The sequence below is a fragment of the Moschus berezovskii genome, chromosome 10 (assembly GCF_049115385.1).
Source record: "Moschus berezovskii isolate FMDL1 chromosome 10, NW_MosBer_1.0, whole genome shotgun sequence".
Lineage (NCBI taxonomy): Eukaryota > Metazoa > Chordata > Mammalia > Artiodactyla > Moschidae > Moschus > Moschus berezovskii.
Window position 1 is genome coordinate 56,206,300 of NC_142469.1, and position 26,747 is coordinate 56,233,046.

The 26,747-nt window shown below is 39.1% G+C and overlaps 1 protein-coding gene and 1 non-coding gene across 6 annotated transcripts in view; both read left to right on the forward strand.

Annotated features, from left to right (window-relative positions):
* Nucleotides 1-26,747, forward strand: part of USP45 (ubiquitin specific peptidase 45) — a 62,338-nt gene that overhangs the window by 229 nt on the left and 35,362 nt on the right. For all 5 annotated transcript variants that reach the window (XM_055433725.2, XM_088840694.1, XM_055433728.2 and 2 more), the window contains exons 2-5: nucleotides 4,648-4,766; nucleotides 8,113-8,285; nucleotides 9,662-9,765; nucleotides 10,776-10,876. In XM_055433725.2, the coding sequence (XP_055289700.2) occupies nucleotides 4,667-4,766; nucleotides 8,113-8,285; nucleotides 9,662-9,765; nucleotides 10,776-10,876 (478 nt within the window). In that variant the 5' untranslated portion in view covers nucleotides 4,648-4,666. The remainder of the gene's footprint in view (nucleotides 1-4,647; nucleotides 4,767-8,112; nucleotides 8,286-9,661; nucleotides 9,766-10,775; nucleotides 10,877-26,747) is intronic.
* On the forward strand, nucleotides 21,455-21,754 carry LOC148776323 (signal recognition particle RNA). The gene has a single exon (XR_016038509.1).

Genomic DNA, 26,747 nt, shown 5'->3' on the forward strand with positions numbered 1-26,747 from the left:
CGGCAGGGTGTCGGGGCGGCAGCGGGAGCAGCCGGGGAGGCGGGACGGGAGAGGGGCCGCTTCACCTTGACATAGGGGCGCGGCGACCCAGCCACCTTCCGGCCGCCCTTCCGTGTTCAGCCTCGCGGCGCGTTTTCTCTTCGGGAATTTGGGATGTTTCTGTTAGATACCAGAGAAAGCGTGTTTTACCAAGGTCTTCTGGCAGCATCGTGTAGTATTAGGAACCCTGGACTGCCTGGGTCCAGATCGCCATCCACCACTTACTGGCTCCTGGCTTCTGCAAGTCATCTAACTCCTGGGTGTCTTTCTTCAAGTGTAAAATGGGGGAAATAATAGTAACCTACCTCATAAAGTGGTTGGTGGTTGGGAGGATGAAGTGGGTTAATATCACTGAAGTCCTTAGAACCGAGTGTGATGCACGAAAAAGTAAGTCCTGGTCATCTTTTTGAGCCTGGTATCCTTTTGAACCTCTGAAAGGGGAATTTTTGTCCCTTTCCTCCCTACCCCCGCACCCTCGCAGAAAGTAATGGCCCAAGAGTAGGAAAAGATTTTTTTTTCTTTCTTGAGAATATGGGCTTCTACATGCATGGCCTTAAAAAAACCTTATAAACAGTTTCGTTGCACATCCTACATTATGGTCAGATACTAGGGTAATGCAGAAGTTGGAACTTGGAAAGTTTTATTAGGAAACCACGTGAGAAAAATGGCCATAATTTATTTGTGCTGAAAAGACTTAACATAGCAGGCCTGAGACTGCTGTCCTTAAAAAGGTCTGCTTTCAAGGTTAGCCCTTGCTTGGCTTGCCTGGGAACAATATGGTTTATTCTGTAGGACATGGTTTATCCAGAAGTTACTAGCCCCCATAAAAATCCTACACCTGTGAGTGTGTAGTGGGCTTCTGTGAGCAGAAACATTGCACAGACATTACTTATTGAGGGACGATGCAGGGTGTTTGACTATTCCTGGGAGGGAGAGAATGGTAAGGAAGCCTGCATTTGGATTGCTCTAGACTTCACCTGTGGAGAAGGCAATGGCAAGTCACTCCAGTACTCTTGCCTAGAAAATCCCATGGATGGAGGAGCCTGGTAGGTTGCAGTCCGTGGGGTCGCTAAGGGTCGGACACGACTGAGCGACTTCACTTTCACTTTTCACACATTGGAGAAGGAAATGGCAACCCACTCCAGTGTTCTTGCCTGGAGAATCCCAGGGACGGGGGAGCCTGGTGGGCTGCCGTCTATGGGGTCACACAGAGTCGGACACGACTGAAGTGACTTAGCAGCAGCAGCATCAGACTTCACCTGTGTTTTTTTCATTATGATAGGCTGTGTGTTCACACTATACTGCTGCAATAAATGTTAGCCATGAGTACACCTATATGCTAGGTCTTGTGAGTCCTAGAAGTAAATCTCCATGTTTGAGAGTGATCTCAGAACTCCCCAGACACATTGATGATATGCAATATGTGAAGCTCTAATAATTGGAATTTTTTTGTAATAATTGGACTTTAATTTCATCTCTTTTTACCTGAACAGGGAATTGAAAAAGAAGGCTATACAGATGAGTGACTGCTTAATAGTAGGTTACTGTCCAGAATGACTCTATGTTTAGACATATTGCATGTGTCAGAAAAATCACTGGAAATTGACTACATTGCCACATTTGAGTCAGTATTTTTGAGAAAAGGCATAGGTCTTTTATAAATTCTAAGTATCTGGTTTTTTTGGTTCTTCTGCCAGGATTAGCTTTGTATTAATGCTCATCTTTATCGAGAGTTTACTTTTGTGTGCGCGTGTTAGTTGCTCAGTCATGTCTGACTCTGCAATCCCAAGGACATGAGTCTGCCAGACTCCACTGTCCGTGGGATTCTCCAGGCAAAAATACTGGAGTGGGTTGCCATTTCCTTCTCCAGGAGATCTTCCCCACCCAGGGATTGAACCTGGGTCTCTTAAATTGCAGGCAGATTCTTTACCATCTGAGCCACCATGTAAGTTTCAAGTTTAGCTGTGCGGGGAGTGTAAAAATATGACCAGCTTCTTATGGACCGTATTTCTTGGATTCTCTTAGTCATCCCCATCTCTTTTTCAGGACATCAAGTTACAATAGTTGTAACAATAGTTACAATGGTAAGTGTGTAAGTTTAAGGGTGGAAATACCTGATTTGCAATCTCTTTTGTGTCCTTTCTCTCAATAAAGTAGAAGACCAGATGATATTTGAAAGAGTAGGGAGAGGAGGAGTTGGAGATTGGGAGAGTGAAAACAATTTCAGATTGCTGTGTAATAAGTTGACCAGAAGTTGTAGTAGATAATGGGATGTCTTGATCTGTTTGCAGTTGTGGTTGTTAATTTAGTGGACCCAGTCGCCTTTCTTGCAAGACTTTTTCTCTAGCCTCTTTGGATACTGTCATGGAGAATGTGGTTAATTGGCTTATCTAGGATTGAGATTGTTAGGGGGGGTGACATAGTAGCCATTAGGCTGTGTACACATATTCTGTTCTTGCTGGGTACATGATAAGTTTGTACTCTTTGTATACCTCCTCTTACCCTCACCCCTCCCTTTCCCCCACCATAAATGTGGCCATGTGACTTGCTTTGGCCTGTAAAACACAAGCAGACTTGCACCATTTTCACGTAAAGCTTGAAGAACCAGCACTAGATTTTCTGCTTCTCTTTCTCCCTTCCCTGCTACAGTGATCATGGAAGGGCTTGTTGAGATGCAGCCTCTTCTCACCCTGGGCACTAAAAAAGAATAGGAGTGGCTGATCAAGCAAGCTGGCAGAATTTGAAGTTGTGGTCAGAGAATGGAATACTTGAGTTAGTGATTTTGTGAGGTTGAAATGTAGCCATAAGTGAATGAAGTAGTCTGGAGGGTGAAGGCAGGAAGAAATGAAGTGGTCAGAAACTTGGAGACCTTCTGCATCTCTGTAACCTTGAAGGCGTTAATTTATTGCAGTTGTTCAATAGTGATGACCCTTGGGCCTAAGGAAATAGCTTTTAAAATGGTAAACTCAAAAGCTTCCTTATGTGGAACTTTGTACAACTAAATCAGGATTCAGAATTTATTATTGAATTGAGTGATTGTTCCACCTTGATCAATAAAAGCATATAAACAACCACAAAAATTACAGTATAGCTTAGCCAGGTAGCAGCGTAATATTAGGTAGGATTTAGGATATGTGTGTGTTTAGTTGCTCAGTTGTGTCCGACTCTTTGCAACCTTCATGGACTGTAGCTCTCCAGACTCCCTCTGTCCTTGGGGATTCTCCAGGCAAGAATACTGGAGTGGGTTGCTATGCCCTCCTGCAGGGGAGCTTCCCAATCCAGGGACTGAACCCAGGTCTCTAGCATTGCAAGTGAATTCTTTGGTCTGAGCCATCAGGAAAGCCCATGAATACTGGACTGGGTAGCCTCTCCCTCCTCCAGGGGAACTTCCCCACCCAGGAATCAGACTGGGGTCTCTTGCACTAGCAGACAGTTTCTTTATCAGCTGAGCTACCAGGGATATAGTGGTTTTTAAAAAATGCATTAACTTCTATCTAAAATCTTTAGAATTAACTTTGAATTTTTATGAAATATAAGAGATTTCTTAAAAATATATTTAGAGGATCACCGACTCTGTGGACATGAGTTTGAGTGAACTCCGGGAGTTGGTGATGGACAGGGAGGCCTGGCGTGCTGTGATTCATGGGGTCGCAGAGAATCGGACACGACTGAGCGACTGAACTGAACTGAACTGAACTGATCTTTTAAAAAAGCCAGGGTCTTAGGGGAGGTGAAACACTGTTCTCCATTTCTTGCGTGAAGAACAGCTGTTGATTAGAAGATACTGACATAACCAATTGAATCCTTATTCAAAAAAGCAGATGTTTTGGGTTAGCTGAAGAAATTAGAATATGATAAGATATGATATTAGGGAATTACTCTTAATTTTCTTAGAAATGATAATGATGTGACTGTATAGGAGAATCTCCTTAAGAAATATATGTTGTCTGCAACTTCTAAATAGTTCAGCAAAAACAGATGTACTCATATACATGTGTAAATATGTCTATATACACATTGATATTTAGATAAAACAGATGTGGCAAAATGTTCCAGATGTGGACTCTACATAGTCTATGGTGTTCCTTATACTGTTGTTTCAACTTATGTGACAGTTTTAAATTTTTCATAATTAAAAAATGGGAAAAAAAACACACAAAAAAGACAAGAGCTTAAAAAGTTGGAAATGTATTTCTTTCTCTGTAGTCTACTGGGTCGTACAGTACAAGAAGGGTGGCTGTACTGTGCTTGGCACTTGGCATCCATCCCTGGCTTGTTGTGGCTTTTCCAGCTCCCACTGTTTCCTAGCTGGTGAAACGAGAAAGAGCAAAGCAAGCACAGGAGTCAGAAGCGGCATAAAGTTTAATTTTTTAAATTCACCTAGACATCATACATGTAGGGAACTGTTGGTTAAAGTCAGATGTATTGTGGCATTTGTATGTTGGTGTCATAAAGATTTCTTTAGTTTCAGCTGATGTTCCCCTCTTTCTCCTCTGTTAATTTATGAGGTTCATTAAACTTGAAGTCATTTCCATTTTAATATGCATTAAGTAAAATACATACAATTTTTAATTTTGAGGATTAATGTGTATTTTCCCCCAACCCCAGTCTTTTCAGTAAATAACAGATGCGGGTGAAAGAGCCATCCAAAGTTTCACCTGAGAAAGCTAAGAGAAGTAAAAGGCCTCCTATACCTCACGATGAAGACTCCTCCGATGACGTTGCTGGTAAATTATGATGTCTTTCATCCTGAACAGTGTTGCAGAGGACAAATCATACGTGCTTTTAATGGATAAATCCTTTGCTCTTTATTTTAGCCATTTTCTGCATTACTTCAAAATCAGCTTGTCTATTTACAAAATACCCTGTTGGCATTTTTGCTGAGATTTTGTTTATTTTATAAAGTAACTTAGAACTGGTATCTTCTCTGTTTGTTTCTCATGACTGTTAGAACTGAGCCCTCCCCTTGGGGGGCTTCCTGGTTTGTCTTTCTCTTTAGCCTCATGCCTTGAATTTTAGCCTCTGAGGATTTTCCTCACTGGCTTTACCAGTTCAGTTCTCCATTTAAAAAAGATGTTTTTAATCTCTTATTTCCATTTTGAGTGTTTTTAACTTGGAAAGTGTTTCAGGATAGATTGCTGTATTGAGGGAGGTCTGAATTATGTCTTTAAATATTTGTTCTGTTAAAATGGTGTTTTTCAGGGGTTTGATTATTCTTATAACTCTCTTTTGCCTATCTACCATAGTTACCATTTTTTATTAAAGTCTCTAAAATTCCTGTTTTCCTTTTCTGTCTGCTGTTTATTTTTATTAGTGTGTTCAGCAGTGTCACTTTCATCTTCTTTTTGGTTTTACCTTCGTTTTATGTATTTTTCCTGAACTTGGCTGGTCACTTCCCTTTGTGTTGCTACTTGAGCCTCAAGTGTTCACTTTTTTTGTGTGTGTTTTCCTCTCATGGCAGTGATTGCTCTGCCATTTTTGCTTTTCCTTCCTTCCATTTTCTTACTGTCTTAGCATGGAATTTGGGGCTTTGATTTTCTTTCATTACCTATTCTTTCAGGTAGAGTTAATTTTCTTGGGCCAGTTCAGTTTAGAATATTTGTGTAAGAAGGAGAGCCAGAGCACTGTTGAGACCTAACTGTTGAGTTTGAGCTCAGTTAACCTTTACTTCTTTCCAACTGCCAGGATTATTCAGTCCTGGGCTTTTTCAGAATCCAAATTCTCTCTTCTTTCCAACTGCTGTAGGAATAAGGCTGTTCTCTGCCATTATGGCTTGCTTTTTTACTTTCACTTAGTGAATGAGAAATCCCCTTCTTTCATTTCTTCTGAAAACAAAATTGGATAAAAGGGAGCTCCTGCCACTGTTGTTGCAGCACAGAGATGTAGGTTTTGTTGTGTATGCGCAAAGCATGCGTGGTTCTCTGAATCCACTGCTGCTGTGTTCTCTCCACGTCCTTCTGTGCGTACTCCTGTTTGATCTCCACTGCTTTGAGGTGGAAGTCTTCCCATTTAATTTGTGACTTTGGGCTTCAGCTGTCTCCTGGTTGCTCTGAGAATGAGCTTTGTATTTTCCTTTTCTGTTCTTTTTGCCCTTCATTAGTTTTGGGGAGGAGAAAGGGGAAGTGTTGATTTTATGTCATCATTCACACACTGGAAGCCCTCCTTGTAAAATTTTTCTTAATATTTTAAAAATGTGAAGATTTTGATTATTGCTTTTGATTTATGAATGTGAAACAACTATTTTCTTTTAATACATTTTTATATTTTTATTCAGGAATCTCTAGAGGACCTGTTTGTCAAATGAAAATTTGACAATTATAGGATTAAACAAATTTCAGGAAACTGAGGAAATTTACTTATTAATGTAGAAGGATATTTTTCACATTTCCCCTCCTCACAGAAGATAGTAAATACTGTTTAAACACTTATAGGAAAACCTCAGACTTTTAAATTTGTTTACACTTATAAAAAGTATATACAGTTGAGATATTTAAAAGTTAGTAAGTTTAATTTAGGAACCTGGAACCTTTTTATCTTGCATTCACTTATCTCTGAATTCATTAACAATTTCAGTTTTGTAAGTCTGAATTGTAGAGTCAGAGACTGGTTAAGTTGTCCCTTGGCTACGTCTTATGCTAGAGATGATACAAAAGGTGTGTGGAATGATTTTTCCCTTAGAATTTTAAAGAATATAAAAACTCAAAAACAAAGTGGTGACTTTTGGTAAATCATTTCTAGTTCTTGTGTGGTCATTTTTATCAGTCTTTCTCTAAACAGACCTTTTTTCAATGGCATGCATCTTTGCTGTTCAACCAAAGGACTTCAGAATTACTTCTTTTATTCCAATTCTTATAACTTGCTATTGGTGTAAAATTAGAAGTTTTAATCTTTTATCGGATTTACATTTTACTTTTGTTGAAATTATTTATTTTAATTTGTCACATTCTTTGTCTTCAGAATGAAATGGAAATAATATTTAGTCTCATTAACCAGTAGATAAAAAGGAATGCTTTATGTTCAGAAAGGAAAGTAGAGAAAGTTGAAATGTACATACTCCTGTTTCCCTCTTCAAGGTATTCAGTCTCTGCCTTTGTTGTTTGATTTTGGCAGATAGCCGTAGGTTTGGTATTTGGGACATTTGAGGTGGAGAAATTGAAGAGTTCAGGTATTTAGGAGAAATGGAAGTGTACTGAACCCTTGGGAGATGAATAAGGTTATTTGAAGAATTAAGAACATGTTTGCTCATTTTGGCCTTTTGTCTCCACACAGTGCACATAGTTGGAATCTGTTATAAAGGATAATTAATGGCCATTCAAAATATATTTGTTATTTGGGAATATTCATTAAGAAGAATTCAGATAATTCTTGTTCCTGCGAATTATGCCATTATTTGTTCCTCTCTTTTCTTTCTTTCAGCAGTGGTGAAAATAGTATCACAGCAGAGCTAGCCCATGGGAAAAGTTTTTACTTGTGTATCTTAGTGGAAAGAAAATATGTTCAAAATGCTTGAGGCATAGTAGCTACTCAATAAATAATCTTCTTAATTTATTTATTAAACTTTAATTTTTGAACTAATTTTAGATTCACAGGGAGGTACAAAACATATGCAAGGAGGCCCCATTCACCCTTCATCCAATCTCTTCTGATTTAATATCTTGTATTTCTATCACACAGCATCAAAACTGGGAATCTGAAATGGGTACAGTTCAGGTTTCACCAGTTGTACATGCATGTGTGTGTAGGTACAACTTACACTTATTAACTTACTGCTTAATAACATGTGTAGCTTTCTATAACCAGCACTCTCAAGATACTTGACTACACTCTGGCCACCCTGAGTGCTGCTTATTTATAGCCACACCACTGCTCTCCATCGAAAGCCCCTGGCAACTGCTAATGTGTTCTTCAACTCTATAATTATGTTATTTCACAAATGTTTTATAAACGGAATCATACAGTATGTATTCTTTTAAGTTATTTTGTCTTTTGAATCTTTGTGCTTTTTAGTTAATAGTATTTTAATATTGTTGACTTTTGCTTGCTGATATTCAAATCTTGTTTTGCCTCTTTCAGTGGGTTTCACTTGCCAACATATAAGTCATGCTGTCAGTGTGCATCATGTAAAAAAAGCAATAGCTGAGAACCTGTGGTCAGTTTGCTTAGAATGTTTAAAAGAAAGAAGATTCTGTGATGGACAGCCAGTACTTCCTTCTGATACCTGGTTGTGCCTCAAGTGTGGTTTTCAGGTGAGAAAAGTCTCTTTTCTGTGAGAGTTTGTCTTAAATATTTTCCTTAATTGCTCGCTCTGAGTTGGACTGTTGGTAGTGCTTAGAATTTAAGATAAATTTATTCTGTGTTTAGATAGAACTCTCCAAGGCCAAGCTTCGAAATGTTTAGGGTAAAGTGAAATGTACATTGTGTTCAGAAAGTTATTGTGTATGGTTTATAAGTATTTTGAAAGGGAATCCAACCTACTTGCAGTAGTTCTCATATGTGGACCCTCCTTTACGTATTTGTATTTACTTAGGAAATGGATCCAAGCCTTTTTAAAAAATCTTTTGGGATTCATTTTCTTCTCTACAAGAAGTGATTGTTCTTGTTTTTGCAGAGTAACTTCTCTTAAGAGCTTAGAAGCAACTGATGTCTTTAACAAGGGAATTTTTAAATGAAATTAAAAGTAATTATGTATATTTCTCAATAAGAGTTATCTTTATTGTCTCATATAGAAAGCCAGAAGTAGGGTCACTCCTGAGTTAGTTACTTCAGTGGAAAGAACATTAAAAACTGAGATGTCTTCCATTTTTCTGCTGTGCTATCCTATTCCATGGTTTCAGGATGGTTGAAGATGTTTCATGCATTATGTATCATATAGCAATCCCCAAGGTCAGAAGGAGGGCAAAAAGTACACCCCTTCCCATACGTAAAACTTTTCCAGAAATATACATTAGACTGCCCCTCATGGCACATTGACAGAAATTGAATCTCATTTCTTTACTTACCTGGTGATGGGGGTTACTGTGATTAGTCTGAGTCTCAGTAGTTTTCAGTGGAGTTGAGTGAGATGTGTAGGGTATTAGAAGTGTGTGTACAGGGGAGGGGCACTGCTGGCCTGCAAAGGTGCTCAGTGTTCCACTGTGCATCGAGAAATGGTATGGAAATTAACTTGGCTCATGCCTGTTTTTACTGTATGACAAGAAGTAAATTAGCCTCTTTGAAAGAAGTTGAGTTTAATGAGAATCTAAATTGCTTTCTGAAACTTTTTAAAAAAGTTTAAAACAAAACTTTTCCCCCCCAAATTTCAGCCATTTGTTTTTTTTTAAATCTTTTAATTCCTGTGGGGTTCATTAGTTCTTTTATCAGTTAACATTCTCATTTACAAAGACCAATTTACATTACCTATAGTTATATCTAACATATCAAGGGTGTGCTGCGTGCTGCTGCATGCTCAGTCCTGCCCAACTGTTTGTGACCCCACGGACTGTAGCCTGCCATGCTCCTTTGTCTGTGAGAGTTCCCAGGCGAGAATACTGGAGTGGGTTGCCGTTTAAGGATAATTTAGGTTTTGATTAATTTGAAATGAACTTGTATGGAAGTCATACAAATATGTTCTGTTTATCTTTAGGGATGTGGTAAAAACTCAGAATGCCAGCATTCACTGAAGCATTTCAAGAGTTGGAGATCAGAGCTTCACTGTATTATAATTAATCTGAGCACATGGATCATATGGTAAGTTAGATTTGGTTAGTACTTGTGTCCACTATAAAAAATATCTGAGTTTTATAAGGTAAGATATCTAAGGCTATTATATCAGCTTGTGCTTTTAAGCCTGAACACAATCTGTAAAATAAGAAAATTAACATTATCCATGAATATAAAATTTAAGTAAGAAAGAAATTTAGTCATACCTCTAGTTTTCTTTAACGTTTTCTCCATACATTAAAGAAAAATTCTTGCTAGTTGATTTTGCTAAATTAGAATTCCAGAGAAGGAAAGTGTCACTTCTTCAATAGTCAGCTAGTTTGGTGATTCTGACAGGGTTAAGCCTAAGCATATACAGTTTGTGAAAACTTAAGGATCTCTCAATTTCAGTACTGTTGTCATTTGGGTTGATAATTCTTCATTGTGAAGGGGACTGTCTCATGAGAGAACAGAGTTAGCCCTGGCTTCTAACCACTGGGTGCCAAGAGTAGCTTTGCCAGTTGTGATAATCAAAACTATCTCACAACTTTGCCAAATGTCCCAGGGGGTGTGGGTGGGACAGAATTGCTCCTGTTCAAGTCACTTGACATACCCACATCAGCTTCTCCCTTTCCTCTTTCTTTTCATGTCCAGTTTGTTCCTGCCTATACCTGAAAGTATATAAATCTGTTCATTTCTCTCTCGAGCCATTGCATCTACCCTGATCTCCTGCTATTCCTGATGCCATCCAATCTGACATTAGACAGAGTGATGTTTTTAAAATGTAAATTGGATCCTGGCAACCCTTGCTTAAAAACCTCTCATGGCACTCCATTACACTTAGGATAGGTGACCCAGACTCTTAATTTGAATACTAAGGCTCTGTAACTGTCCCCGGTTATGTCTGTAGACGTATCTCATTTCTCTTGTCTTACCCTATATATTTCCCTTATCCCTTAATTTAAAGACGAAAGTAGATAAATACTAACTTTATTACTTGATGTTCAAAACTACTGAACATGTTTTCATAATATTTGCTTAAATTTATTTTTTTTCAGGTGTTATGAGTGTGATGAAAAATTATCAACACATTGTAATAAGAAGGTTTTGGCTCAGATAGTTGATTTCCTCCAGAAACATGTTTCTAAAACACAGACAAGTAAGTTAACAGCAGTTGCTAAAGAAATTTATATTAAAGTATAATATTTTATAATTCTTATAAAGAAATAATACATTTATAAAGAGTACTTTGAATTTTAGTGTGACCTCTCAGTATGAGTGCTGTGAATTCTTAGGTAGCAATTTTGTGACGTTATCTTGTGTTGTACTTAAGTAACTAATAATGAGAAGATGGAGAGGATGGTTACTGGATTGTGGGCTTTGGAGTCAGATGGTGCTGAATTTGAATTTTGATTCCACCTAAATAATTTAATTGTCTATGTGACATTAACTTCTTATTTGTATGATAATTCTATCAAGTGGGATTGTTGTAACGCTTAGACATGTTCTCTAAAGATTAGGAAGTAATGTGTATAAAAATACTTACATAAACCTCGACACATATTTATGAAATGATGTCTGTTATTTGTTATCATTATAATGCCATCCTGACATTCACTACCTGGATTTGGGCTAACTTGGAAGATTAAGGGCTCAGGTCCCAAAAGATTGCCCTCACATCAGACCCTATTCTCAGGCTAGGAGTTCTCAGGCCCCCTGCATTTCTGACCAACTGGCTATCCAGGTGCCCACTATCTTCTTAGTTCAATAATTTATTGGAATGAACCAGAACATAGGAAAGTGCTATACTTAAAATTACAGTTTCAATATAGCAGCAACAACAAAAAAAGACACAAATCAGGACCTGCCAAAAGAAAAGACATAAGCTGAGATGTGGGAAGGTACGAGACATGAAGCTTTTGTATCTTCTTCCTGTGGGGTCAGGATACATCACCTTCCCATCACAGTGATCTGTCAGTACCCCCAGGGTATTGTTAACCAGGGAAGCTCACTGGAGCTTTGGTGTCTGGAGTTTTTAGTAGGGTTTCATTGTATACGCGTGGTTGATTGAATCACTGGCCACATGATTTAACTGAGCCTCCAGTAGCTCAGAGGTTAAAGCGTCTGCCCGCACTGCGGGAGACCAGGGTTCGATCCCTGGGTTGGGAAAATCCCCTGGAGAAGGCAATGGCAACCCACTCCAGTACTCTTGCCTGGGAAATCCTATAGACGGAGGAGCCTGGTAGGCTATAGTCCGTGGAGTCTCACAGAGTCGGACACGACTGAGCGACTTCACTTTCACTTTCCAGTATCCCAACCCTCTAATCACATGTTGGGTCTTTTTGGTATGGCTGGCCCCCATCCCGAGTCATCTCATTAGTGCACACCCTCTAGAGTCCCACATGAATAAAAAAGACATTTTGCTAACATAAACTATCAAGAGTGGTGTGAGGGGCCCACCATAAGCAGAATAGATTCTCCAGTCACTCTGGAAATCCAAGATTTAGAAAGGTCTTCTCAGGAACTTGGAACAAAGAGCAGCCAAGTTCTTTATTATGGAAGTGATGTATTATATATATATATATTGTATTTTCTTATCTAACATATAAGCAGTATGTAACACATGTTAATACATATTAAGAATATATAGGGAAGCAGTTTCTTCAGTCAAAAATGTTAAGTGCATAGCACTTAATACTTTATTTGATATGAAGTGATAAAACAAAAACAGTTTTAACTTGTTCTCATGAAGTTTAGAGCAGAGGGAGAGAACCAAACATAACACACATGTAATTTCTGATAAGTGCTACAAAGAAACAGATTGCAGTGATAGGGGATCTCACGGTCATAGTGATCAAGAAAGGCTTACATGGCTGGAGTGTGGTTTGCTGGGAGAGAGCAGAATGTGATGAAGTCAAGATACGGTTGTCAGGTCATGAAGAATACTTATCCGTAGGGAATTCCATGGTAAAGAATTTTTATTTTATTGGAAAAGTCATGGAAACTGTTAAAGCGTTTTAAGTAGAACTGTAGTAGTCATTCCGTCTTTTTTAAAAATAAAGATTACTCTGCCAAATGGAGAATAGACTGTTGTGCGTGAAGAGTGGAGGTGGGGAGATCCTTAAGGAGGTTATTGGGGTAGGGCAGGTAAGAGATGAGGCCGGGTTCTGGTGGAGAGTGGTGGACTAGGTGTATGAGTGAGGAAGAGTAGGAGGCATCAAGTACAGATCTCAGGATTTTGGTTAACAAGGTGAATGGGGATAAATGGCCATGAAACTTTTGAAATGCCTTTGGAGCAGGAATTGAACTGCTTAGCATGTGGCATCAGAAACTAAAAAATTATATTAAAGTATAGTTTTCAGCTGTGTTTTCTGTAGCCCAGTAGAGAATGATTTTTATAAGCTATTTGCCCTGAGACAGTAATGGTGGAAAACACTGGAGGAGGATCTAGAGGAGGTAAATACCGGTTCTTGGACAGCAGAAGAAATGATTAATTTTATCACTCACTCATTGGAAAATATGGTGGTTGTAGATATTTAATACTTAGAGAGCAGATGTTGGTCTTGATGGCTGTCTCCTGAAAGCTGCACATTACTTTTGTTGGCCATAAGAAGAAATGTAGGGACAGGATGGCATCGGTGCCAAAAATACAGCTGGAGAAATAATTTTCTCTGGATTTTTTACATTAGAGCTTCCTTGAGGTTAAGAATAAAGACAGTCTGATTCCATTGAATTTTATAGATTTCTTGTGTATTTATTATCACAAAGGATATCCCATGACCAAGGTAAGAGAAACCCAAATAAGACGGTAGGTATTGTGAGGGGGCATCAGAGGGCAGACACACTGAAATCATAATCACAGAAAACTAGTCGATCTGATCACATGGACCACAGCCGAATGTGGTCCACTGGAGAAGGGAATGGCAAACCACTTCAGTATACTTTCCTTGAGAACCCCATGAACAGTATCAAAAGGCAAAGTGATAGGATACTGAATGAGGAATTCCCCAGGTCGGTAGGTGCCCAGTATGCTACTGGTGATCAGTGGAGAAATAACTCCAGATGGAATAAAGGGATGGAGCCAAAGCAAAACCAATACCCAGTTGTGGATGTGACTGGTGATAGAAGCAAGGTCCGACGCTGTAAAGAGCAATATTGCATAGGAACCTGGAATGTTAGGTCCATGAATCAAGGCAAATTGGAAGTGGTCAAACAGGAGATGGTAAGAGTGAACGTAGACATTCTAGGAATCAGTGAACTAAAATGGACTGGAATGGGTGAATTTAACTCAGATGACCACTCCAGTACTCTTGCCTAGAAAATCCCACGGATGGAGGAGCCTGGTAGGCTGCAGTCCGTGGGGTCGCTAAGGGTCGGACACGACTTCACTTTCACTTTTCACTTTCCACTTTCACACATTGGAGAAGGAAATGGCAACCCACTCCAGTGTTCTTGCCTGGAGAATCCCAGGGACAGGGGAGCCTGGTGGGCTTCCGTCTATGGGGTCACACAGAGTCGGAAACGACTGAAGTGACTTAGCAGCAGCAGCAGACCATTATATCTACTACTGTGGGCAGAAATCCCTTAGAAGAAATGGAGTAGCCATCATGGTCAACAAAAGAGTCCGAAATACAGTACTTGGATGCAATCTTAAAAACGACAGAATGATTTCTGTTTGTTTCCAAGGCAAACCACTCAATATTGGAGAAGGAAACGGCAACCCACTCCAGTGTTCTTGCCTAGAGAATCCCAGGGACAGCAGAGCCTGGTGGGCTGCCGTCTGTGGGGTCGCACAGAGTCGGACACGACTGAAGCGACTTAGCAGTAGCAGCAAGCCTATGCCCCAACCAGTAAAGCTGAAGAAGCTGAAGTTGAATGGTTCTATGAAGACCTACAAGACCTTTTGGAACTAACACCCAAAAAAGATGTCCTTTTCATTATAGGGGACTGGAATGCAAAAGTAGGAAGTCAAGAAACCCCTGGAGTAACAGGCAAATTTGGCCTTGGAGCATGGAATGAAGCAGGGCAAAGGCTAATAGAGTTTTGCCAAGAGAACGCTCTGGTCATAGCAAACACCTTCTTCCAGCAACACAAGAGAAGACTCTACACATGGACATCACCAGATGGTCAACACCGAAATCAGATTGATTATATTCTTTGCAGCCAAAGATGGAGAAGCTCTATACGGTTAGCAAAAACAAGACCAGGAGCTGACTGTGGCTCAGATCATGAGCTCCTTATTGCCAAATTCAGACTTAAATTGAAGAAAGTAGGGAAAACCACTAGACCAATCAGATATGACCTAAATCAAATCCCTTATGATTATACAGTGGAAGTGAGGAATAGATTTAAGGGACTAGATCTGATAGATAGAGTGCCTGATGAACTCTGGATGGAGGTTCATGACACTGTACAGGAGACAGGGACCAAGACCATCCCCATGGAAAATAAATGCAAAAAAGCAAAATGGCTGTCTGAGGAGGCCTTACAAATAGCTGTGAAAAGAAGAGAAGCGAAAAGCAAAGGAGAAAAGGAAAGATATAAGCATCTGAATGCAGAGTTCCAAAGAATAACAAGGAGAGATAAGAAAGCCTTACTCAGCGATCAATGCAAAGAAATAGAGGAAAACAACAGAATAGGAAAAACAAGAGATCTCTTCAAGAAAATTAGAGATTCCAAGGGAACATTTCATGCAAAGATGGGCTCGATAAAGGACAGAAATGGTATGGACCTAACAGAAGCAGAAAATATTAAGAAGAGGTGGCAAGAATACACAGAAGAACTGTATAAAAAAGATCTTCACAACCAAGATAATCACGATAATGTGATCACTGACCTAGAGCCAGACATCTTGGAATGTGAAGTCAATGGGCCTTAAAAAGCATCACTACAAACAAAGCTAGTGGAGGTGATGGAATTCCAGTTGAGCTATTTCAAATCTTGAAAGATGATGCTGTGAAAGTGCTGCACTCAATATGCCAGCAAATTTGGAAAACTCAGCAGAGGCCACAGGACTGGAAAAGGTCAGTCTTCATTCCAATCCCAAAGAAAGGCAATGCCAAAGAATGCTCAAACTACCGCACAATTGCACTCATCTCACATGCTAGTAAAGTCATGCTCAAAATTCTCCAAGCCAGGCTTCAGCAATATGTGAACCGTGAACTTCCAGATGTTCAAGCAGGTTTTAGAAAAGGCAGAGGCACCAGAGATCAAATTGCCAACATCATCTGGATCATGGAGAAAGCAAGAGAGTTTCAGAAAAACATCTATTTCTGCTTCATTGACTATGCCAAAGCCTTTGACTGTGTGGATCACAATAAACTGTGGAACATTCTGAAAGAGATGGGAATCCCAGACCACCTGACCTGCCTCTTGAGAAACCTGTATGCAGGTCAGGAAGCAACAGTCAGAACTGTACATGGAACAACAGACTGGTTCCAAATAGGAAAAGGAGTACGTCAAGGTTGTATATTGTCACCCTGCTTGTTTAACTTATATGCAGAGTACATCATGAGGAACGCTGGGCTGGAAGAAGCATGAACTGGAATCAAGATTTCTGGGAGAAATATCAATAACCTCAGATATGCAGATGACACCACCCTTATGGCAGAAAGTGAAGAGGAACTAAAAAGCCTCTTGATGAAAGTGAAAGAGGAGAGTGAAAAGGTTGGCTTGAAGCTCAACATTCAGAAAACAAAGATCATGGCATCTGGTCCCATCACTTCATGGGAAATAGATGGAGAAACAGTGGAAACAGTGTCAGACTTTTTTGGGCTTCAAAAACACTGTGGATGCTAATTGCAGCCATGAAATTAAAAGACGCTTACTCCTTGGAAGGAAAGTTATGACCAACCTAGATAGTATATTAAAAAACAGAGACATTACTTTGCCAACAAAGGTCCGTCTAGTCAAGGCTATGGTTTTTCCAGTGGTCATGTATGGATGTGAGAGTTGGACTGTGAAGAAAGCTGAGCGCCAAAGAATTGATGCTTTTGAACTGTGGTGTTGGAGAAGACTCTTGAGAGTCCCTTGGACTGCAAGGAGATCCAACCAGTCCATTCTAAAGGAGATCAATCCTGGGTGTTCATTGGAAGGACTGATGCTAAAGCTGAAACTCCAATACTTTGGCCACCTCATGCGACGAGCTGACTCAGTGGAAAAGACTCTGATGCTGGGAAGGATTGGGGGCAGGAGGAGAAGGGGACGACAGAGAATGAGATGGCTGGATGGCATCCCCGACTCGATGGACATGAGTTTGAGTGAACTCCGGGAGTTGGTGATGGACAGGGAGGCCTAGCATGCTGTGATTCATGGGGTCGCAAAGAGTCAGACACTACTGAGCGACTGAACTGAACTGAAGGTAGGGAGTGTGGATTGGTATGGGAGAAAAATCATGGGGGGATTTGGCATTCAAATCTGACTCTCTTCAATCACTAGCTCTGTGACCTGGAGCAGATTATTGTTTATCTGAGTTTCACATTCTTTTATTTCTTTTCTTTTTTAAAAATATTAAATATATTTATTTATTTGGCTGCGCCAGGTCTTGGTTGCGACATGTAGGATCTTTAGTTGCATCTTGTGAAGTCTAGTTTCCTGACCAAGGATCAAACCCAGGCCCCCTGCATTGGGAGTGTTGGGTCTTAACTACTGGACCACCAGGGAAGTCTTGTCTGAACCTCATTTTCCTTAGCACTTTATCCATCTTTCCCATAGAAGAGAGCTTGACAAGACCTTTGTTAAGGTTTAAGGTGTGAAATTAAAAGCATAATGATGTAATTCGAATATAATTTCTATTTTGAGTGATATTCACATAGAGTCCTTCAGAAATTCAAAGAGGAATACAGTGTTCAACTGAACTCAGTAGGAATCACGCATGAGTGGATGATCTAGCTTCCAAGTTGGTCCTTAAAGGATAAACTTTGATAGGTAGAAGACATCATTTCAGCTGGTGAGAAGGAAATGCTAATGTAAGCTTTAACTGTGTTTATGGAACCAGGGTAGCACTTGGAATAGCGGAAACAGGTTCTTGAAGGAGTTGAGAGTGTGGAACCTTTAAAGTCAGGGAGAGACAGAGTTCTGATTTCAGGGTTTCCAGAAGTTCTAGGTCAAAATGTTATTATCTCTGTGTTCCAAGTTTCAGTAGCTCTTGGGCAAGTTTGATTTAAAATAAGATCCCATGGTATTCTAGAAGTAAATTTTTTGGGATAGTAATATTATTATAAAATACTTTAGAGATCAAATATGGAAGTTGGTAGTTAGGTTTATAAGAATGCTGGATATGATTATATAGCTATTTTAAATGATAATCATGAAGATTGTGGAAATATAAAAATGTTTGTATATGGGAACTCAAAAAGACTATTAAACCGTATACATTGTGTTCAAGTGAAAGGATCAGTTCAGTTCAGTCGCTCAGTCGTGTCTGACTCTTTGCGACCCCATGAATCACAGCACGCCAGGCCTCCCTGTCCATCACCAACTCCCGGAGTTCACTCAAACTCATGTCCACAGAGTCGGTGATGCCATCCAGCCATCTCATTCTCTGTCGTCCCCTTCTCCTCCCGCCCCCAATCCCTCCCATCATCAGACTCTTTTCCACTGAGTCAGCTCGTCGCATAAGGTGTCCAAAGTATTGGAGTTTCAGCTTTAGCAGCTTCAGTCAGTTCAGTTCAGTCGCTCAGTCGTGTCCGACTCTCCGCGACCCCATGAGTCACAGCACGCCAGGCCTCCCTGTCCATCACCAACTCCCGGAGTTCACTCAAACTCATGTCCACAGAGTCGGTGATGCCATCCAGCCATCTCATTCTCCGTCGTCCCCTTCTCCTCCCGCCCCCAACCTTTCCCAGCATCAGAGTCTTTTCCAGTGAGTCAACTCGTCGCATGAGGTGGCCAAAGTATTGCAGTGAAAGGATAAGAGTGACTTAAAAGGAGCCTTTTTATATGTTAAGTAAAGATAACTACTGAGAGGAAAGCCTGTACCTGTACGTTAAACATGTTTTTAAGTTACATGATGCCTGGGCTCGTTTCACATCTGATACATCTAGTTCAGTCTCTGCTCAGTGAATCTCAAGTTTTGTTCCCAGTAGCTCTTTAGACTCTGTCTATCAACATTTCTCAAATTAGAAATTAAAATTAAAAAATTAGTATTTTTTTTAATTTTGCTGAAAAATAACAGTAATTCCATGACATGTTAACACAAATATCGTATTTTTAGGACAAAGAACTGTTTCCAGAGCTACACAAACCTAATCAGTGGCATTGTTTTACATTTTTACAAATCTCTTGAATTGTCTAGCTTAATAGAAACAGCTGGATTCTCTATATACTCTCATACTTATGCATCCAATCTGTTCTGATATCACATGGCATGTAGCTGCTAGAAAACTGTATAATTGAGAATGAATGAAAGTTAAAAAGTCAGATAACATCTTGGGTTTATTACAAAAATAAGCTTAAGCTGTTGAGCTTAAGGACGCTCACGAGATGGAGGTCATCTTCAGACCCACTTTGAGAACTGCTGAACTAGCACATTTCTGTCCTTGTAGTTTCTGTCTTCCATCTTTCTTGCCTGAATTCTCGGCTCAGATCCTACTTCAGTGACACTTTCCCAATTCTTTGTTTTATCTCTTCTGTGTAGCCTACATTATAATCTTAACATTCGGTTTTGTGGTGTTCAGCTTTTGTGTGTATCTGTGTCTGATTTGTACAACTGTACATGTCTTGAGGAATGTACCCTGGCTTACGTTCTTTCTGATCCTCATAGAAGTAGGCAGTAAATACTGTTGAATTGAATTCTTGCATTTTCACCAAAACACCCCTGAATATTATCAAATTATTTGTTCATTCAGTCTTTTAATGCAGCTTAGGTTCTGCCTTGTGCCAGAAACTGCTGGATGTTGGAGATACAGTAGTGCATGAGACAGATCTCTTTCTCAGTTCCTGCCATTATTGATCTTTTAGTCAGTGAGGGATATTGACAAGTCATAATTATAATTGCTGCTTAAATAGTGCTGTGATGGAGCACGTACAGTGGACTATGAGAACACTTTGAAGTGGTATCTAACCTCGATAGAGGATCCAGGAAATTTTTATTTAGAGTAAGAGATTTCTAAGCTGGAAGCTGAAGGACAGCTAAATATTAGCTAAGCAGGGAGCTGAAGGACAGCTAAATATTAGCTAAGCAGAAAGGGAAGGGGAGATTGCTTATTGATGAAGGATCTGTTCAGGGGATTGTATAGCTGCAAGATTGAGTTTTGTGATGATGGCCGTGGTGAGAGGTGAGAATCTGGAGGTATGTGGAAATACCTATTGAAGGGCCTTATAAGTTTAGAGTTTATCTTGCAGGCAGTATTGAGCCACTTATAGGTTTTAAGCAGGGACGTGGATGATCAGTTATGTATTTTAGAAAGACCACTTACTGTGCAGTGGAGATAGATTAAGAATGCCCTTGTATGTATCCCTGCCCTACGGCAGGGTCATTTTATTATATTACTCAATCCAGACTTCTAAGGACAATGGTTAACCAGGAGGTAGAGGAATTTGGAGAACAACCAGGTGAAGTCATTGTTATTTGATTCCAAGGTATTGGAATAGTGGGATAGCAAGTTTTTCCTTTTTACTCTTTAAAGATTAAACTTCTTTTCAGCTGTAGAAATGGGCAAATTACATTAATACTACATGACTGGTTTAGGTAATTGCATTAAGCAGTTGAGGGAACCCCAGTGCTGGTTCCCAGAAGAATGCTTACAGCTGTGTAGATCTCACATCTGATGCTAGGATTTGCTTTAAAAAAAAAAAAAAAAACTCTCCACAATCTCTATCTCAAACACATGTCAGAAAACTAAAAACAACAAATAAAATCTCCTTATAATGAAAAGATCATATATAACACAAGATTGGAAAAAGAGCAAGAAAACTTTCTTGTGAGACCCACCCAGAAAACCAGAAATATGATTGTTAAAAGTGAGTCAAATTTCTCAGAGGGCTTATTGCTCATTTTAATAGTCTTTTAAATGTCACAGAAGTATTCTACAAACATAGGAATTCCTGTCGAAATTGTGTCATTGCATATATGTGAACTAGGCAGATGATAGAGAATCCCACATTGTTTTCTAAACCAGCAAATTTGAGTAATACTGATGGGATGCCATTTTAACTTATGCATGCATGCATGCATGCTAAGTCACTTCAGTCGTGTCCGACTCTGTGCGACCCTATAGACGGCAGCCCACCAGGCTCCCCCGTCCCTGAGATTCTCCAGGCAAGAACACTGGAGTGGGCTGCCATTTCCTTCTCCAATGCATGAAAGTGAAAAGTGAAAGTGAAGTTGCTCAGTCGTGTCTGACTCTTAGCAACCCCATGGACTGCAGCCCACCAGGCTCCTCTGCCCATGGGATTTTCCAGACAAGAGTACTGGAGTGGGTTGCCATTGCCTTCTCTGTCAAAGAGCTTAAAGAGAGCATAAAATATTATATTCTGTTCAATTCATCAAGCTTATGCTCCTGATGTAAAAAGACATGTTGGGTCTTTGGTTTTATTAAGTTTGTTGTACCTTTTTTTGAAATAAGAAAGTATATACATTTGGAATCTGAAATAATATATGAGTATAAATAATATTGTACCCTTTTACAGTAACAATGTGTAATGTAATACTTTAACTTTTTAAAATAAATAATACAGTTCTGCTATAAAGTGACAGTTGTATGCCTAAAATTTCCTTTTTCAAAAAATAAGTACTGCCGGGCGCGGTGGTGCGTGCCTGTAATCCCAGCTACTTGGGAGGCTGAGGCTGGAGGATCGCTTGAGCCCAGGAGTTCTGGGCTGCAGTGCACTATGCCAGTCGGTTGTCCGCACTAAGTTCGGCATCAATATGGTGACCTCCCAGGAGCGGGGGACCACCGGGTTGCCTAAGGAGGGGTGAACCGGCCCAGGTCGGAAACGGAGCAGGTCAAAACTCCCGTGCTGATCAGTAGTGGGATCGCGCCTGTGAATAGCCACTGTACTCCAGCCTGGGCAACATAGCGAGACCCTGTCTCAAAAAAAAATAAATAAATAAGTACTAAAAATAGTTATTACCATATATGAAAGGGGTTAGGGACAATAAAAAAAGTTGAACATTTAAAAAAACAACTTGTTACCTGTAGGGATTTAAATCTTGAGTTCCTCTTCCGAACTATAGAACACAGAAAACCACTTGAATGAATTTACTCAGTTCTCCCCAAAATGGTGCTAACTTGTACCCTTCTGGGTATAGAGTAAGATGTTAAATTGCATACAGTGGGTATGTAGAGCATTAGGGCTTAATATTTTCTGATGAACCCTTTGAGAAGGGCTGCTGTAAACTTTAATAAAGCTATAAATTCATACACCAAAGACATCCAGCAATTGATTATATCCAACTTTTGCTTGAAAGCAGTAGTCTTTTCTATCGCCACTAGCATTTTATCAGTGTCTTAAGTTGTTACACTTAGTAACCTTATCATCCGTTGTTAGACAGACAGATAGCAGATCATATTGGATGTGTGGATTCTGACCCAGATTTCCCAGGTTTGAATCTACTCTGTACAGTTAGCTGTGTGCCTTTGTTTGATCATGATCTTTACAATGAGGAAAGTTATCAGAGGAGATGATGCTTTCAGATTCTTTCTTTAAATAAGCAAACTGCAAAATAAGTTTGCTTTCCTCATGCCTTTGGGACACTCAGGATGCGCTAGTGTTCCAGCTCTGGTTTAACCAAGACAGTTCACAAATATTTATGCCTTTGCGAGAAGAGTGACATTTGATATTATTTGGCAACAAATCCACTGTTGGTTGTTTTCAATTTTCTCCTATGATAAGCAAAACTGCATCTCTGTGTATTTGCTTCTTTATTTCTGTAGGTTAAATTTTTTGGAATTTCTGGCCAGTTTATAAGCACATCTTGAATTTTGATTACTGTTGTTAAGTTGCCCTCTGGAAAGACTATGCAAAGCATTTTTCTGTATCTAACTTTCTTTATAGTTTTTAGTGATTTTTTTGGTTTTGTTTTTGGGGGCTTGGAGGGAGCAGTAATGGAAGTTTTTAGAGTCTTGTTACTAAGTCCACCAGTCTTTTCTGTAACGGTTTTTTACCCTTTGAGGTCGTGCTTTGAAAGTCTTTTGTATTATAAGATTATAAAGATATTCACTTACAATTTTCTGGTACATTAAGGATTTTTTAAAGTTTATAATTTAATATCTAGAGTTGGTTTAAAAGGTAGGGAATCTTTGTGTTGGACTCATTTTTATGGTAGCAAAATTTGAGGTAAGGCAATGGCAAGCCACTCCAGTACTCTTGCCTAGAAAATCCCATGGATAGAGGAGTCTGGTAGGCTGCAGTCCGTGGGGTCGCTAAGAGTAGGACACGACTGAGCAACTTCACTTTCACTTTTCACTTTCACACATTGGAGAAGGAAATGGAAACCCACTCCAGTGTTCTTGCCTGGAGAATCCCAGGGACAGGGGAGCCTGGTGGGCTTCTGTCTATGGGGTCACACAGAGTCGGACACGACTGAAGTGACTTAGCAGCAGCAGCAGCAAAATTTTGAAAACTTTTTTTTTTCTCTTTCTTTTAGCTCTGTTGGTGCTTCAGCCAGAAAATGATGAAGACTTTGTCTAGTTTATTTTTTTGTTATTGTTGTAGCAGCTTTGTTCTTTTAATTATACCATCCTTCAAAACGTCTTGAAGTTCAGCCCTTGGTGCATTCATTCTGTGTTCATAAAGGAAGAGTTCTTAAAGTGAATATGATCTAAAATTGCTGCCAGATTGAGAAACCTTTGTTGTCTCTAAAAGCAAAATGATCAGTAATTATTCTACGTTGGAAGTAACAAATTGCACTTTATTAAAATGCATACCTGTCTGTATGTCAGATAATTGTGAGACTGATTCAAACACCCTTGTTTTCAACTGGAACCTTAAACTGGCAGCTGACAGTTTCAGTAAGCAAATGTACATGAATACTTAGTTTCTAAAAGTTTTACCATGATGTAATCAGAGAAGGAAATGGTAACCCACTCCAGTATTCTTGCCTGGAGAATCCCATGGACGGAGAAGCCTGGTAGGCTACAGTCCACGGGGTAACAAAGAGTCGGACACGACTGAGCGACAGAATGGAACGGAATCATGAATTTCAGGCTAAATTTCTCTATGCTATTCACTGTGTGTCAATTCCTTATACTCTAGTCATAAATCATAGGCAATTAATTATAAATAATTTCAGATAGTGGTACATACAGTACCTGGTGCACAGTGGACCTTTAATAAAGCAATTTTATTTGAACTGTTACATTTTACATTTATAGTTTACATACATTTATATAACCTTTCATATATAACTGTTTCATTGTAAGCATGCTGCTTAGTAAAATGAAAAACATGCACTTTAAATAAGATACATATAACAAATGGTAAAATCTGTAACTCTGTTCAAAGTTTTAAAAGATTACTTAAGAATAGTTTCTTGTATTTCTATGCCACCTTTCTAGTTCTGGTGTCTCATTTTGTTTGATTTCTCATTTGTTATAAACCGGTATATATAATTTAACCAGAACCATAAGAAAATTAGTATTTTGTGAATTCTGAAGCACTTTCAACATGTTGTAGGAATAATGTGGACTTTCTTGAGTTTTACACATTCATAAGTAAATGGTCTGTATCTCGTGCCTTTGTTGGTTTTCTGTGAGCTGTAGTTTCTGGAATTGAGCAGCTCTCATTCTTGTAACTCTTATAATCCAGTCATTCGTGTGCCTCCTTCATGAGGATTCAGTACAGCTGTGGTGCTGTTATCCCTCTGATAGGAACTCTAACTCTGTGTAAAGCCCCAAAGGTCTGTTACTTATTTTTATTTTATATTGTACTATATTTTATTTAACAGTGTTGTGTTTGTTTCAGGTGTATAGCAAAGTGATACAGTTATATATATATATATATGAATTAACAAAAGCTGTTCCCGTCTTTTGATGGGGTGCTCATGGTTTATAACATAAATGGCATTATTTTGAGAGAGGGATAACTTAGGTATGGCATCGGGTTTTTTTTTCTTTTTGCAGTTGAAAAAAAAAATAAGATACATATAAATAGTTCTTAGAAAATGTCAGTCCGTTTTCTAGTCCTATTATTGGATCTGTTTAATATTCAAGCCAAATAACATAATTAATTTTGAACATGTTCTCACAGAGTTACATGTAAAAGTCAACAAAACAGACTCTTGCCACTTGTGCGAAGTAGCTATTTAACCATGAAATAAACTGTTTTTATTGCCATTGCCCCGTGGATATGTTCTTCCTGGCAGTGCTGTCCATATTTGGTGGCTCTGCATGGAGAGCCAGGTGGTGCTGAAAAGCATCGCACAGTGAAGCGTGGATATATCTAGGTTTGACATTTGTCATCCCTTACTGCTGAAGGGAAGGGTAAAATCTGGTTTTCCATATGCTTATGCTTTTTTTTGCCTGCAGTTTTGACCAGATGGTCTTATGAACATTGTTTACTTTAAGATGCTATCCCAGATGTTTTGAAAACTGATGGGTAAATGTGGTATACAGATACATAAATCATTTGCACTTTATGGTTTAACAAATATTATTTGGCCTTATAAGATTAAAATATAATTTAGTTCTGGAAGTATTTTCCTGAGTGAATAATAAATATAATTTATAGGTATATAGTATATATTTATATAGAGTTAATAACTATATAGTTTATTTCCCTCAGCCACTCTGTTTTCATAATAAGCTAAAACGTGGCAACATTTATTAAGAACGTTAACTAAAGGGAATATTTGTGAGAAGTCATATTTGTTAGGGATTGAGAACAGTCAAATCTGTATGAATCTTGCCTGCTATTTTTTTGTAATTCTTCTCATTGTGCATAAATCACTGAAGAAAAATTACCTGGCAAAATGACAATGGATTTATAATCAAAAGATTATCATTTTTAATTCAGGGCAAATCACTTAACCAGTTGGAGAATGAGTTTTGTAAAATCACAGCAACAGCCTTGCCCCAAAAGACGGGACACTGCTTGGATTTAACTATCCTTTCATCCTAAATCTCTTAAAAATAACTGTGAAGCCATCCAGTGGCAACAGCTACAATGAGAGCCTGAAATCTGCCAATTCTGGACTTTAGTTAGAATATCAGATGTAATTAAGAGATGGACTGCTCCCGTTTGCAAGCCAGGATCGGCATGGGGCTTCCTCTTGTTTGTGCAGTGCTTCTTAAGCACTGACTGGCTTGTTTCATTTGCTTTTACATTTCCTTGCAAGTTTGAAAACTGTCTGGCCTTTTCCCACTTTTCCTTTTCTCTGCGCCTAGCCTCTGTACTTCAGTGACCCTCTCCATTGATTGTACCAAGCTTTGTCCCCAGGCTCTAGTATGGGGTATAATTCTTATCATTTATTTTAATATCTGGAGGACAGGAGGAGAGATCTATTTTACTAGTTCTTTTTTGTGTTAATTCAGAATTCTAAGGTTAGGATTTAAAAACGACTCTTCGTTATCTGGATAACAAATATCCAGTAACAACCAATAGTGTTTAACATAGGAATATAAGGGAAAACAGGAATAAAGGGGGAAAAACAGGTAATAGAGTTTATGATAAAATGTTGTGTCACAGGGTAAAAGTTGAGTTGAAAGAAAAATCTTTTCTTTGTAATAGATTTAGTCAGTGAAAGAAACATCTGAGAACCCACAGATCTATTTTTCTCACTAAGATGTTTCCACATTAGGAATAAAAGCAGGATCACAAAAACCACGAAGTCAGTGTAAAAGGCAAAACTCATATTAGCAATTTAGGAAATCCAATTAGAAATGAGATAAACTTGAGGAGAAAATCCCCGGAAAATACAGGAAATGATTAAAGAGAAGAAAGTGAGAGCAAACAATGAACATGACAAATAGCTCATGAAGATGTGGATGTTGGCATGAATAGCCCTTTCGGGGGGCTCTCTGGGCTGTTTTTCACATACTTGCATAGTGCTTAGCATGCCGGATACTTTGCAAAGCAAGTTTAGCTCA